Below are 16,701 nucleotides of genomic sequence, written 5' to 3'. Positions count from 1 at the left end.
TTTTGTGATGTGGTTATATTTCTGGAAAACAAATTAACATCTTTAGAAGTTTTGTGATATAAAACATATCTAAAATTTCTATTCAGTGAACAATAGAAATAGAAGAAGATTTCATCCATCAGTAGATAACATCTTCAAGTAGAAAAGTTCAACTTGATGTTTATTTTAAGTACTACTGTATTTCTCAACAACCAAAGTTCTAAAATATCTTTCCTGTTCATGTGCACGCAAGACAAAATAGTTATTCTGTCACACCTACCGAGGGTCTAACAATGTGATTGTGAATTCAATTTTTGAACTTCCTGTATGAGATACTGAGTTTGCTTCATCAAATACATTTCGTTCTGTGAAAAATCCTGGTTCTTTTGCTTTTGGCAGTAGATTCTCATTAGCCAACATCTGAACCACAGAAAACATGCTTGGTCTATCATCTGGATGTCGTTGCACGCATAATAAACCCACTTGGATTGACCTTAAAACTTGAGAAATATTGCAAGAGTCAGCTACGTGCTTGTCAATTAGTTCCAAGGACCTATCGTCTTTGTAAAGCTTCCATGCCTGTTTGAGTTTAGATCATATGGATCATGACAAATTCAAATTGTTGTCCAGAAAAAAATGAGTGCATATTATACTGTGCTTACATGACCGAGAAGGTTAAGGTTGTGATCTTGATGCACAAATCCTCTATTTCTCTTGCAACTCACAATCTCTAACACCAATACGCCGAAGCTAAACACATCTGATTTTACCGAGAAGATCCCGTCTACAGCATATTCTGGGGACATGTAGCCACTTTTCTGAAAAAACAACACCGTGAGAATTAAAGATGTGGGATTTCATATAAGAAGAGTACTTTGTATGATATTAGAGATTCTTACTGTGTCCCAACCACATTGCATGTTTTTGCTCCCATCTCATTTCCTGCAACACTTCTGGCCATACCAAAGTCTGATATCTTTGGATTCATTTCTATATCTAGCAAAACATTGCTTGCTTTAAGGTCTCTATGGATAATCCGCAGTCGAGAGTCTTGATGGAGATACAATAAGCCACGAGAAATTCCGTTGATGATGTGGAAATGCTGTGGCCAATCAAGTAACTTTTTCTTTGTTTGATCTACAAAAAAAAAAGTTTTCTTGTCAGAATTTTTTTTGAAAACATGGTTTGCCTTGGTCTAAATTCATGTTACGACTAATAAACCAAGGTATTGCTCATTTTAGATTGTGTAGTGGGTTAGAAATCCAAACCAAATATGTATGAATCCAGGCTTTTGTTAGGCATGTATTCGTAGATTAACATCTTCTCTTCCCCTTGAAGACAGCAACCTAGAAGTCTCACAAGATTTCGATGCTGAAGCTTGGCAATATATATAACTTCGTTCTTGAATTCATTGAGTCCTTGCATGGATGTCCTTGAAAGTCTCTTCACAGCAATTTGTTGTCCCTCTTCCAGCACTCCCTAGAAATGGAAACCGTATATCAGGGGAACGTAGATTTAACAAAGACGTGAATATTGCAGAACAAAAATAATCTCTAACATGCTAATCTTGAGCATAAACTGGTTACTATTCCAACAAATTTGTAGTTTATACCTTATAAACAGGTCCAAATCCACCCTCTCCAATTTTGTTGTTGACCGAAAAGTTATTTGTGGCTCTTGTTATTGTTGACAATTGGAACATTGGCAGCTCAAATTCGTCTTGGAGTTTTAGTTTCTTCTTCTTTTGCCATATGTACAAAAACAAAATCATTCCTAGCAAAATCATTGCCATCAACAATGAGAAACTCACTACGAGTATCTCTGCCTTCTTTCTGTTTGAACCTGCCAAAGATACCACAGCCATTTTTTTAGTCAGCCACTTCAAATCGAGGTAAGCCACTGTTTTTGCATAACATGGTCTCCATACGTTCAACAACTAAGTTTAAAAACACATCATTAGAAATATCTTTAAGATAAGTTCTTACCTACCTCTGAAGAATCCATCCTGATAAATGTCTTGTCCTTTTCCAGAGAGCTTTCTGATATCAATCAACTCCCCAGACCAAAATAAGCAACCTCTATCTCCATTGCGTATATCTAGGCTCGAATAAGCTGTGCATGAGCAGTTCATTGAGCATACTTGCCTACACCCTTCGAGTGTCATGGTTTTATTGTACTGAGAGTGCTTAGTGTCCGGAAGCTTAATTCCAGAATATTTTAGAAATATATGTTCCTTGTTGCAATGATATGGTTTCCTCCGAACACACCCTTTTGACCAATCCCTCATTTCCCATTGTTGTGGATATTTAGGTACAAACTTTTCCAAACATCCACAAACAGGGGAACTATCCATGACACAGCTCCCATAGGCACCACATAAGTTATATTGATCACAAGTATCCAGAGGAATGTTGAGGTTATTCCAACTCTTAGTTTGATCCACCCACGTCAACCGTTCTATATAACCATTGTTCAGGACTAGCCTTGATAACAACAAGCTGTTAATGATAGAAAAACTAAAGTAAACCTCCTCTTTATTGAAAACAAATTGAATTGTATATATGTTGCTTTTTATTTGTTGTGGTGCGGGTGCTCCACTCCACCGTAAACCATTCCATGATCCTGCTCGAGCGAATACCCTTGTACCATGTCTCATGAGGGCCTGTGGATAACCAGTAGGATCAAGGTGGAGAGTGAATTCCCCTGGTGTTGGATCGTTATGGTTCTTCCAAGCTGAAAGGTATACCTCATGACCAGTTTTAAAATTTTTGCCAAGTTTCATATCAGGCAATTGCGTATCAGTTGGAAAATTGAAGCTCTGCCAAAGGAAATTTTCTGGATTTCCATCATTTGCATCTTTCACAACAAGGTTACCTGAATCCAAAAGTAGTGCAACTGGATTTTGGACTGATCGTGAGGTGTTAGTGGACCATATAGTTTCATTCTTGTCATTGAATAGAGCAAGTGTTCCTGGCTTGCTGACCTTCAAAACAGCAGAAGATGTATTTGTGAGTGGGTTTTCTCTGTTGGCAACCCATACAACTGTTTGCACATAGGGAAGAATTTTTTTGTACCATATCCCAATATATTGATTTGAGGAACCGCTGGGGCTGAAAAATCCCAGCTCAAAGGTTCCACCGGATGAAACAATAGTTTCACCATCTGTGATGAATTGATTTGTATTGATGGAGTCTGTTGTAGTTGTAAAGATCTTGTGTATGGAAGAACAGAAACACAATAGAAGAAGTAGGAAGAAACAAGATTCCATTATTGATGCCTTGATGATGCCTAAGCCTTTTAATTTGGTCGCCTATATATAGCCTATAATATTTAGACTTATGGTGCTGCTTCCATCAATGATGCCTTTGTGTTAATTACTTCACAACCATTGGGACACGGCAGCTGCACTACTGTTATTTCTACTAGTCGTTATCGCATATGAGGATTGAAGGCTCTTATTGCCTCTTCCTTTTATTTCCAACATTTGAAAAGTAAAATAAGACAGATGGCTATGGGCCAGCCCACCAAGACCTGAGAAATCCCTCACAAAATTTGTCATGTGACAACTTGCAACAAGTTGATACTCTGGTTCAGCCCTTCTTCGATTTCCAACATTTGAAAAGTAAAATAAGACAGATGGCTATGGGCCAGCCCACCAAGACCTGAGAAATCCCTCACAAAGTCTGTCATGTGACAACTTGCAACAAGTTGATACTCTGGTTCGGCCCTTCTTCGAGTGTTTGTTTATGTGCTCTGTGTTTCTTTTTCTTTTTATTGTGAAGTGCTACCTACATTATTGAGGCTACTGGGTACTTGAGAAATAAGTATATTTCAGTAGCAACCTACTGCAGAGCTGCCTCATCAAACATCGTCCTAGCTCCCATATGTACGAAGTTAATGAGTTATGCTGGGTTGACTCCAATAAATCTCACAGAAAAAACATATGTTTCAATTTTTGTAAACCTATTTCTTTATTAGTGCGTGTCAAAAAGAATGTTTTCTATATTTGGAAACAATTTACCTTTATGCAATGATTTATAGCCACACAAAATATATTCGACTCATTTAACGCCAAAGTTTAATAGTCTTCTCTTCTTTCTTAAACTCTGTGGTTAGTCAAATGAGTTCACATAAATTAAAATGGAGGAAGTACTATGTTTTGATAGCGTAATATCTAAGACATTCAACTTGGCCAAGATTTTGGATAGCTAGCTGTGGAAAACTACTTGTTAAATTGCAGTGGTTTAAAAGTCCTTTTCTGGTCCGCTAACTTAGCAGTATACCTCTTAAAGAAGAGAGGAAATTGCCATGCAAATTGGGCAAATTAAAGTTAATGTAGTATTACATCCATGTGACAAGGGAAAATGAGCTAAAAGGGTTGTTTGAGAGTGGAATGAATAAAAGGGGATTTCTATTTTTTTTTCTTTTCTTTTGTTACAAACATTTAATTAAGGGCCCCCTAAGTTTTTTTAATTTACACAAAAACCCCTAAGTTTTTTTAATTTACACAAAAACCCAAAAATAAAAGCACTTTTTACCAAAAAAAAAAACTGTACGTTTTTCTCTTAAAAAATACGCAAGCAACTATTGGTTGCTTAAACAACTCCTTGTTGCTTATACAATAACCTTGTATCTCATTAAAACTAGGTAAACAACTAGTAGTTGTTTAAATAAATAAAGGTTGCTTATAATAAACAACACGAAGTTGTTTAAGCAACTCATTATTGCTTATACATGAACTCAATTGGAAATTAATTGATTGATCACAAATGAAAATTAACTAATATAAAAACCTTGTTTCTTGTAAAAACTAGTCATTTGATGAGTGATTAAATCCAACTTATTAATTTTATCATCAATTAATTGACTATACTAATAGTTTAAACAAAAATTTACTGATCCAGTGATAATAGAATCAATGTTGTTTGATTATATGAATATTTGAACATCAACTTATTGACTTGATAACAATTAAATATCAAACGAGTCGTTCAATGAGTTATTAAACCCAACTTATTAATAATATCATAATTGATCGCAAAATTGATTGACTCTACTAATAGTTTAACAATAACTTACTGATCTAGTGATAATGAAATGAATGTTGTTTGATTATATGAATATTTGAACATCAACGTATTCACTTGATAACAATTAAATGTCAAACGAGTCGTCCAATGAGTGGTTAAACCCAACTTATTAATAATATCACAATTGATCGCAAAATTGATTGACTCTACTAATAGTTTAACAATAACTTATTGATCTAGTGATAATGGAATCAATGTTGTTTGATTATATGAATATTTGAACGTCAACGTATTCACTTGATAACAATTAAATATCAAACGAGTCGTCCAATGAGTGATTAAACCCAACTTATTAATAATATCACAATTGATCGCAAAATTGATTGACTCTACCAATAGTTTAACAATAACTTACTAATCTAGTGATAATGGAATCAATGTTGTTTGATTATATGAATATTTGAACATCAACGTATTCACTTGATTGTTATAAGTTGATGTTCTAATTGTAACACCCCGCATCTTGGAACTAAGTTTAAACTCATATCATTAGAGTTCTAGTGGAAACACTGAAGGCTTGAAAGTTTTGCGAAAATGGTTGATAGGCCTATTTCGGGCAGCGATAACTCCTTGATCGGTTTGGAATTTAGGAAAGTAACCCCAATGAGGTTGTAGTATGTAGAAATATCTTTCTAACGATGTAAGGACCAAGCCAATCAGAGATCGGAGCAAGGAGATATGATTGTCTCAATATCGCTAATAGTAAGGCACTTGAAATCCTATAGAATCGGCTAAGTTTTCGATACGTCTGCCTTCCAGTCAATTTTAGTGAAAATCCGTTGGTAATTTGGAAAAACTTCCTTGATGAAAGTTGTAGCCCTTTGAAATATCTTTCCAAAGGTATATTATGTGGGTCAAACAAACATCTGTGCAAAGAGTTATGCCCATTTTACTGAAGCATGTTCGCTGGAAATTTCACCTGAGTTACGGTCACTGTTACGGACCGTAACACGTGTTACGGGCTGTAACAGTGGGCCGTAACACACCGAAAATTTCCAGAACCTCACTGGAAATTTTCACCAAGTTACGGTCCGTCCTTTGTGTTACGGGACCGTAACATGGGGCGTATCTTGGTCCGTATGTACGTTTCGGGTCACCTGACTTCGGGAGGCCATAACCCTATCATAACTTGGGAATTTGGGAAAACTCAAAGAACTAAAGTTGTAGATAATTGAAATACCTTTCCAACCATAGGTTGTGGGTTCACAGGAGACATCGGGATTGGGAGATATGGACGTTTTAAGACAGAAAGGTCCCAACCCGTTTTCAAGTTGGGTCAAACCCATTTCCCCTTGGTATATAAGGGAAATGTAACCCTAGCAGCCCCATTTTTCCCCATAACTTCAGATTTTAGATAGAGGAAGTGAGAGAGAGGGGAAATTAGAGAGAGAAAGTAGAAAATCAACCAAGTTTAAGGCCTCAAATCCCGAAGCTCGTGAAGGATAAAGTGTAGTACAAGTTGTTGTCGTCATTCTAAGCTAAGGATCGAACTTGGGGTGTTGATTTCGTGATTACTACTCTTGAAAGGTAATATTTCTACTCCCTAATCATTTATGGTTGTGAATTGATGAATTCTTGGGAGAATACTAATTGGGTTTGATGAAGAGAATTATATGAACTATGCTAGAGTTGTTGGATTGTTGACTTGGGATTGTTGTATTCATGTGGTTGATGAAGAATGATGTTAATTACATCTAATTGAGATTGTAGAATTAGCTAGAAGTAATAGAATGGGGATTGGGTGAAGAAAACACCATTAATGAGGGTTATAGAGCTTCATGCCCACTAAGTGTTTGATAAAATGCTTAGATGAACAAAACATGGATATTGTTGCTAATATAGAATCCCTATGGCTTGTATTGCTATAGATTGAAGTTGAAGGGATTGAAGGACATTGTAATACGCTCAAAAGCGGGAAGTTAAGGTATGTAGAACTTCCATCCATATGTGGGAATCTCTACGTTCTTCCCCATGATCTGTTTCGTAAAATCTATGAAGTTCAAATCCTAGGGCTTTAAACCCAATATATTGGTAGCCCGTAATTATGTATGTATGTACATAAATTCCGTATCTATATTCGTTATTGTATTCCTAATCTTCCATTACGGTTATTAGGAACCCCAACTTAATCCATGAATCATGAATTCTTCCTCATGTGTTCTCATTATGTTTACATGAAAATTTATGATTTTATCTAGCAAGTTACAAGTATGTTTTCAAGTCAATTATATATATATGATTACGAAATATTCTTATTACTCATGAATCAAGAACATGTTTGCAAGACTATGACAAGTCATCTTATGAAACTATTTTACAAGTTATTTCATGAAACCATGTTTACAAGATTATTTCATGAAACCATGTTTACAAGTTATTTCATGAAACCATGTTTACAAGTTATTTCGTGAAATCATGATTACAAGACAAGTACAAGTTAATTCACGAAACCATGTTACAAGTTATTTCGTGAAATCATGATTACAAGTTAATTCACGAAAATCATGGGCTTTTTAGCCAACTATATTATGTTCATGTTTTTGGGAGTTGCACGAATTACCGAGAAGGCTCAGATAGCCTGAAACTATGTAGCCACCATAGGACAAGGATCGCTCCGCCCAGTTAGGACGATACCTTAATTTCACACTGAATGGTTCCATCAGGTACGTTATTACCTTATACCCTGGCAAGGTATAGGGGCTCTGCTGGTCCGGCGAGGTACCAGACTCCACGTATCCACGTGGTGATATCATGTGTCGGTTTATGAAATGCTCTCCCTACTTATCATGTTTTACTCATGTTATATATATATATATATATATATATATATATATATATATATATATATATATATATATATATATATATATATATATATATATATATATATATATATATATATATATATATATGTACTCATGCTCATGCTCATGTTCATGTCCAAGTTTTCAGTTTCAGTTCTCATCATGTTATTCCATGTCCCATGTTGTTTCTCTCGGTTGCTTTACATACTAGTACATTCAATGTGCTGACGTCCCCTTTTATTGCCCGGGGGCCTGCATTTCACGATGCAGGTACTGATATACAGGACGACACATCTGCTCAGTAGGACAACATTCGTATCAGCTTATTGGTGAGCCCCATCTCATTCGGGGTTTAGTCAACTTTTATTTTATGATTAATTATGCATCTAAAGGTATGCTGGGGGCCTTGTCCCAGTAAGTATGTTTTCCAGTCAGACTCATGATAGAGGTTTCATAGACTAGACAAGTCAGTTATGTCATGTCAGACATTTGGAGTCGTATAGCCATTTTGGCTCACTTATGTTTAAACAAGTATTTTATTAAGTATTATGACTTACCATGTTTTATAAAGGCTCATCATGCATTCACGTTATATTCCGCTTATGTTATGCATCATGATGATTCAGCAAGTCATGTGGTTCGCTCGGTCACATGCAGTCAGGCACCGAGTGCCGTGTTACGTCCAGGCCATGGTTCGGGGGCGTGACACTAATATTCATATAATCAAACAACATTGATTCCATTATCACTGGATCAGTAAATTTTTGTTTAAACTATTAGTATAGTGAATTAATTTATGATAAAATTAATAAGTTGGATTTAATCACTCATAAAATGACTAGTTTTTACAAGAAATAAGGTTTTTATATTAGTTAATTTTCATTTGTGATCAATCAATTAATTTCCAATTGAGTTCATGTATAAGCAATAATGAGTTGCTTAAACAACTTCGTGTTGTTTATTATAAGCAACCTTTATTTATTTAAACAACTACTAGTTGTTTACCTAGTTTTAATGAGATACAAGGTTATTGTATAAGCAACAAGGAGTTTTTTAAGCAACCAATAGTTGCTTGCGTATTTTTTAAGAGAAAAACGTACAGTTTTTTTTTTTTGGTAAAAAGTGTTTTTCTTTTGGGTTTTTATGTAAATTAAAAAAATTTAGGGGCTTCTGTGTAAATTAAAAAAAATTAAGAAGATAGAGTCCCTTTTACCTAATTTTTAAAACTTGAGTCTTAAATTCTTAAATAAGTAACTCAAAAATCTCTTTTAATAAAATGCCCCATGTGACAGTAAACCGCAAAAGGACAGGGCACGTCCATCAAGTTGAAGTGATATAAATATGGAGGACCGCATGTCCAACCGCACTCTTCAATTCATATTTTGGAATATTCATCAAACTGGTATAGAGAGCCGTACTATAGCACCATCCACTTGGGATGATGGCTATTTTTCAAAGAAAGTGCCAAAACTATTTTTACATAACGTAGTCAAAGTTATGACACTCGCAAGGGTAAAGAGTGAATCTCGGGCCTAACTCTCCCAACATGCCGCCGCACGCTCAGGACTGAACATCTGAAGCGTGACAATATTTTTTTGCACAGATTATCCTTCAAAGGCTCTGGTCTTTAATTTCTGTCCCTCAAATTACTGGTCTTTAATTTTTGACCTTCGCCTAAAATACCCCGAGGTTTTGGGTTCGAACCTGACTTAATAAAAAAATAAAATTCACAAGGCAGAGTTTCATAGAAAAATTAGGCCTTAAGGCAGCAGTTTGCAAAATTCTAACTGAGTAAAAAAAAAAAATTGCCTTAAGGTTGAATTTGCCTTTTGCCTGAAGGTAAAACTCTGCTTTGCAATTTTTTTAAAATTTTTTTTTTGATTGAGCGAGGATTCGAATCCGGAACATAGGAGTTTTAGGCGAAGGACAAAATTAAAGATTTTCAATAATGATGGCCAAAAATTAAAGACCACCCCGAAATAAGATTCCTGCGAATTTCCCCGTGGACAATATAAGATTGGGGGCCAATATTGGGTAAACAATTAATTGGGATTATCTTGATTCTGATACCATGTAAAGAATGGATTTTGAGTTTAACTCAACCCCAAAAGCTAGCTCATGAGGAGAAGATTCCTCAAGTTCATATAAGGAGACATAGTAACTCATCCACAACCGATGTGGGAGAATCCACATAGGGAATATTAAAATTCAAAATCCAATTTGTTCTGCCTAAACAATGACAACACACATAAACTGTTAATCGGATGATATTGAAGCCAATTCAAATAAAGTCGGGATTATGTCTTCATAGATAGCACCATTTGTTGTGTAAATATGTCATAAGATTCGAAAGAGCATAGGTCGAAAGCATCAATATATCGGAATATAAGATAAGAACATAGAGCCACCACAAATCATAATATCCTCGAGAATCCCACCCCACCCACAACTCTCTTGTATAATATTCATCTATTGACACGCGATGGAACCTAACAGCATGTCATGTAGTAGATTCATTTCGTTTAGTGACACCTTACTATATTCAGAGGTGGTTCTAGAATTTTATGTTTGATGATTCTACCTTTTAATATATATACGTATACTTGAATGATATTATTTCTAAGGGAAAAAAATTCAAATTTGTCATTGAACTATCTGAAATGGTTCATTCATGTCACTCATTAATAGTTGAGTCTATTTATGCCATCGCCGTGACCGAAATGACTTATTCATGCCACGTACCGTTAACAACTCAAATTGCTGGTTTTAAAATACCAGATTTTACACGTGATGTCTAATTAAAGGTCCACGTCACTAAATTAACCCATTCCAAATTAAATTAAAACTCATTCCAAACCCGACCCATTCCCTTTTAATCAAACCTAAATCTAATTTCCCTTTTTTATTCCAAATCCTTTTTCATTTTCTTGTCTAAATAATAAATCAAAATAAAATAAAAGCAGCTTAATATGGAAAATTACAAAGAAGGTTATTGTGATGAAACAAATTTTGATTGGAGATCTTTAAAATTATGGCTAATCTCAATGTTAGTTATTCGAAGTCATTCAATTGGGAGGGGGAAAGGAAAAGAGAAAATGAAAAGAAAAGAAAGATTTCGGAAAAAAAAAAAAAACAGAAGTTCTCACATCTGATTAAGAAAAATGATTCGGTTGTTCTCAATAACGAAAACTCGAAAGTTCCCTCCAAAACCCAGTCTCTAAAAACCCTCGTTTCCAACACAGAGAGTTCCTCCCCTAATCGCAAATCTTCTTCTGTTTCACTTTGATTCAACTAATTGGCCCGAGAAGAAGAAGCCATGGGATAGAGGACGGTTTCTGTAATGAGGGAAATAAGATTTGGGTTTGGCCGGTTAAAAGGGAATTGGTCGGGTTCTTGGTCGGGTTCTGGGTCGGGTTTGGAATGAGCTAATTTAGTGACGTGGACCTTTAATTGGACGTCACGTGTAAAATTTAGTATTTTAAAATCAGTCATTCGAGCCGTTAATGGTACGTGGCATGAATGATTATTTCGACTACGGCGATGGTATAAATAGACCTAACTATTAACAAGTGGCATGAATGAGCTATTTTGACCACGGCGATGGCATAAATAGACTCAGCTATTAACAAGTGGCATGAATGAGCCATTTCGAATAATTTGATGACATATTTGAACTTTTTCTTTATTTTTAAAACCACATTTTTCAACCTAAACTTCTTCCAGATACATGAACTTAAGGCTAATGTCTTCTCATTTATTGGTAGGCAAAATTACTATTTGGTATAAAAATAATATAGAATAGTGTTTAGATGAGGGGTAAAAATGATCCATTAACTTTTAATGATCATTTTCGTAATCTAACTTTGAACTTTCTCACTTTTAGTATAACTAATCTCTATGTTCGTGCGTTGCACGAATACATTTTGCGTCAAATATTACAAAATGCGTTTTTTTATGATAATGAATATTTAAATGCACTAGTTGTTGGGTTAAACGGCCCAAAGATACTCTTAACATGATGTGATATTGTCCGCTTTGGGCCAAGCCCGCACGATTTTCCTCAAAAGGCCTCACATCATTAAGAGTATCCAACTCCTTTTAAATAGCTCCCTTTTTTTTCCAGTTATCAATGTGGTACTTTGTTCGCACACCCAACAATCTCCCCTTTGAACTAAGTTCCACGTGGCTCGTTATCATACCACGGGTCAGAGATTTAACATGTTTGTGTGCCACCCACACTGTCAGCGTATTTACGGTCACCGAAACCCAAAGGCTGTGAATGCGTCTTCAAAGCTACGAGTAAAGGTCGTAAACCGGCCCAAAGACGGGCAAATGCACTAAGCCGGGCCCCACGCCACACTCTGCCATCTTCATACTCGTCTCGCCAAACCATTGGCTCTGATACCAATCGTTGGGTTAAACGGCCCAAAGATACTCTTAACATGATATGATATTATCCGCTTTGGGCCAAGCCCGCACGGTTTTCCTCAAAAGGCCTCACATCATTAAGAGTATCCAACTCCTTATAAATAACTCCCTTTTCTTTTTCAGCTATCAATGTGGTACTTTGTTCACACACCCAACAATATATTCTAAAAATAATTATTACCAACGCGAATATGTGCGAAATACATTTATCAATTCCTTATAGTAAAAATGGAAAATAATATGTTATCAGAATCAACGTAGGTAGTTTTTTTCTTAAGAATAGGATAGTTTGTTAAGTCTTAATCCACGAGAATATAAGTTTCAAAGCAATAATAAAAATGCAATCAATTCCAAATTTTAGTTGACTTGGGAGTTCGGACTCTAAGTATTAGGCAATTAGATATTCAATAATATAATTTTATCGAACATAGAATTGTTTCTTTCTTAAAGGGCATGGAAATCAATCAACATTTTATGAATATTTTCGTCGATCAACATATATCTCTATCTAATAAACACTTCAACACTATTATCAACCTTTTAATGCGAAAACTTTTTATCAATAACACAAGTAGTACGCTAAAATTATTATTATAATTATTATTTAATTTGCTAAGATAATATTCTCTCACCAACGAAACAACTGAAAATATTTTATAGGAGTATATTATTTATGAAAAATACCATCCCCAAAACATTATGTGCAACTTTTTTCCCCGTATGTGTTTCTCTATTCCATTATAATGGTAGCACAAATGGATAATGTTGTTTTCAAATTTCTTAACTTTCTTTTCCATGAAAATTAATATACTTAAAAATTCACCCTTTTTTGCCAATGGAAAGATATTTAATACACTTTATTTGGGTTTTTGGCATTTTTTTTTTTTAAATTAAGTTGATCTCAATGAGTAAGATTAATATTTTTAAAATAAGTGAACCCCCTCTTTCAAACAATTCCAGCTATTATAGTTCCATCCACATGCATAACTCCTCCTAATTCTAAAAAGGATTGGAAATATTACAATTTCATTATTAAAATTCAAGTAACCAACCAGTAGTTTATTAGTATTAAGATTTTACATGGTATACGAATTACTTGCAAATATTAGAATGAGGTATATTACAATCTTACTCAAGATATAATTATTGTTCAATAGTATACTTTTAACTTTTGAAGGGTAATTTGTCTACACGACATGTGTTACTTCATACTCATAAAATTAATTGATCAACACGTGATTCTTTTTTCCTTTTTTTTTTTTTCTGTTTTTTCCTTTGTAGATTAATTATTTATGTTGGTATACCTTACAGTGGTGTTTGTCTAAATGGAATAATATCTCGTATCATATCAATAAATAATTAATATCATACTTTAGCACTTAATTTGGAAAAGGAAACACTACTATGAGATTTTAAAAAAATAAATAATTAGATTAGGAACCAAATTTCAGAAGTAGTATTTGTCTAAAACTCTATCTTCAAATGGGACAAATTTTTTATTTACCAAAATAGACAATAGAAATATGATAGAATTAGACTAGAAGGGTATAAAAGTCGTTTAATAGTTGAAGAATATTTTGGTCAACTAACATTTATATTCATGCTTTTTAAATAGTACTAGTCTCTAATCTCTATAAACGTACATTGTACGTTAGTCCCCATCAGTTATCACAAAAAAAAAATATTAAGTAATATTACTTGTAATTATATTATAGTTGTTTATGAGGTACAAAAATATTAGTAGACACTAATTTTAATAGTGAGGTAAAAGATGTTATTAAAAAATTTAAGATTCTCAATTTTAAAATTTGTAGCATGTGCTTACTACTTACCATGTGATCACAAGCATAGTTCTAACACAAATTTTTCTCATTAATTATGACTTGAAGGAACAATAAACTGGAATTAGATTTGGAGTGGGATTAATCTTATTGTCAACATAAAATTATTATTAATTAAAAGAGTCAAAAGTTCGGCAATGATAAATTTGTAGTTGAATCAAATTCCTTTTCGTGCTCTTCTTTTTTTAATTGCATCAGAGAATTAATAGGTAGGATTTAAACGTGATGTCAAAGATTCTTTAGTTAATTAGTTTGAGAATTGAAATTCCGAAGTAGAATTTGTTTGAAACTCTATTTGAATTGTGATTTTTTATTTACTAAAATAGTCAATGGAAATATGGTAGAATTAGACTAAAAGAATATAAAAGTCGTTCGATATTTGAGGGATATTTTGGTCAACCAACATTTATATTCATGCTTTTATAATAATATAGATAGATAGATATAGATATGATAAAACAAATGGACCATTTAGGAAGAAATCAAGATGGAAATTTCATAATTGTGATGTTAACATGATATGTAATTATCAGCCTAATTTATTAGTATTAGTTAGCTATGTCCATCAAGAAATTAAAGACCTCACTTTTTAGGAGGATACAAGTGTTGTACAGGTCTCCTTTGAATTTTTGTCCCAAAGTTTGACGGACAGAAACTTTACACCAAATTGACACACTCACTTTCTTCTTAAAAGTGAAGGGCCTATATAATAAATAGGCTAGATGAGGAAAGCTCGTGCTAGCACAAAAAATAATATTACATTTTTTTATTCAATTTTAAAAAAATGATATATTTTAATATTTAGAAATCATTTAACTTGAAATTTCCCCTTTTACCTTTAATGAAATGATTTAAATCCAAACAAATATCTATGACTTGTTTTTTACCACAAGTTTAAAAAAAAATTCCTTTCTTTTTTAAACTTCGTGCCTAGTTAAACTATGTCACATAAATTAGGACAGAAAGAGTACATTTTAATAATATAATTATGAAATTCTTATTATAGAAAGTATTATAATTCAATTAATTGAAAATATCAATAAATTATTTTACTTAGTCCGCTTCTCCCATATATGACTTTCCTGGTTTGGTTCTTCAATTGAAAGATTTGAAATACACCTTCTCCTACCGAGTTTCATGTCATTATCTCTTTCTACTCAACAACATTGAAAAACGCTTTCATGTGTTAGCATCTGTTGTAATCTTAAATTTTTAAGTATATGTGTATACGTTTCTTGACCGTTTATATTTCGTCTTCTTGATGTTATTCCCCATTATTTATGTGAGACGTATGTGTCTAAAATTATTGCATTTTTATCCTTACCCAAAGGTATAAGTTTTAAATCTTTTGGTTTTATGACTTCTTTCCCGGTTTTTGTGTTCAATTTAAATCGTTATTTCTTTTTTCCTGAATTCTCTTCTTTAAATTTTCTCTAAACGTACTTTTACCATTTTCTGAACTTATTATCATTATTTATATGTCCTATTTTATTTATTTATTTTGCAATTGTCTCATACTTCTTCATGTAGACCCTACCTTATTATTATTATTTTTGCAATTATCTCCCACTTCTTCACTTGAACCCCACCTTATTTTTTTTCTTTTTTGCAATTGTCTTCTACTTATTCACATGGCCCCCATTTTTTTTTTTTTTTTTTGCGATTGTCTCCTACTCATTCATGTGACCCCACTTTAATTTTTTTTTAACTATTAACTATTATAGAAGATTGGGATGACGACTGAACCCACTCTTCTATGATAGTAGAAATTTCAATAATAAGAAGATTCTTTTTTAAACAAACTTCTAATGAAATCCATGATAATTAATTTCACAAAATTTAAGTGTGAAATTCGAACTTATTAGTTTCCTATAGTTCCATACTATAATTTTAACTCATTCTCAAGTTGAAGTTCAGTTAAGAGTCATGACCAAAAATAATTTTTTTAAATATTATACCAGAAGTTTAATGTAGAATAAAGCTCTCAATTTGGAATTATCAACAAATTTGACCCCCCGGATCACAAGGCCTATTGTAGGCAGCCTTATCTTGCATTTTTATAATAAATTGTATCCACGACTCAAATTCGTGACCTTCTGGTCACATGACAATAACTTTACCGGTTAAGCCAAGGTTTTCTTCCTTTTTAGCCTTCATATTTTCCTTTATTTCTCTCCTCCTCTTCACTCCATCTTCCCGGTTTAAAGCCTCAATTACAAGAAACTTTACTCTGAGACTTTTCAGTCTATCTCGAGCAGTCGCATCTCCATTTCCACTCTAGGTCTACATATTTTGGTATAGTCCCTTGCTGCTACTTGATTTTAATATTTGGGGAAAATTGGTGGGAGTGTGATACTGCAATGTTGTTGTAATTCTACATCACCTGTACACCGATTTGAGTTAATTTCGCATTCACTTATAAAAAATATTGTTGGTGAATATACCGATAAATTACAGTTGAAAAATAAAATGAACAAAATAAAAAAACTAAAATAAATATTCTTCGGGATGAGGCGCGAATATCTCGCTCTCTCGCTCTCTCGCTCTCCTTATCTTCAC

The 16,701-nt window shown here is 33.6% G+C and overlaps 1 protein-coding gene across 1 annotated transcript; it reads right to left on the bottom strand.

The window, feature by feature from the left end:
• Positions 1-86: 86 nt before the first annotated feature.
• LOC132627728 (G-type lectin S-receptor-like serine/threonine-protein kinase At4g27290) lies at positions 87-3,403 on the bottom strand. Its single transcript, XM_060343286.1, has 6 exons — positions 1,969-3,403; positions 1,592-1,821; positions 1,248-1,458; positions 879-1,116; positions 642-792; positions 87-558 (listed from the first exon to the last, which is right to left on the bottom strand). The coding sequence occupies exons 1-6, from the start codon at positions 3,245-3,247 to the stop codon at positions 256-258; spliced, it is 2,412 nt and encodes an 803-aa protein (XP_060199269.1). The 5' UTR covers positions 3,248-3,403; the 3' UTR covers positions 87-255.
• Between the last annotated feature and the right edge of the window lie 13,298 nt (positions 3,404-16,701).

Source organism: Lycium barbarum, chromosome 2, assembly GCF_019175385.1.
Source record: "Lycium barbarum isolate Lr01 chromosome 2, ASM1917538v2, whole genome shotgun sequence".
NCBI lineage: Eukaryota > Viridiplantae > Streptophyta > Magnoliopsida > Solanales > Solanaceae > Lycium > Lycium barbarum.
The sequence above is the reverse complement of the archived record's forward strand: the minus strand, read 5'-3'. Positions and strand labels throughout refer to the sequence as shown.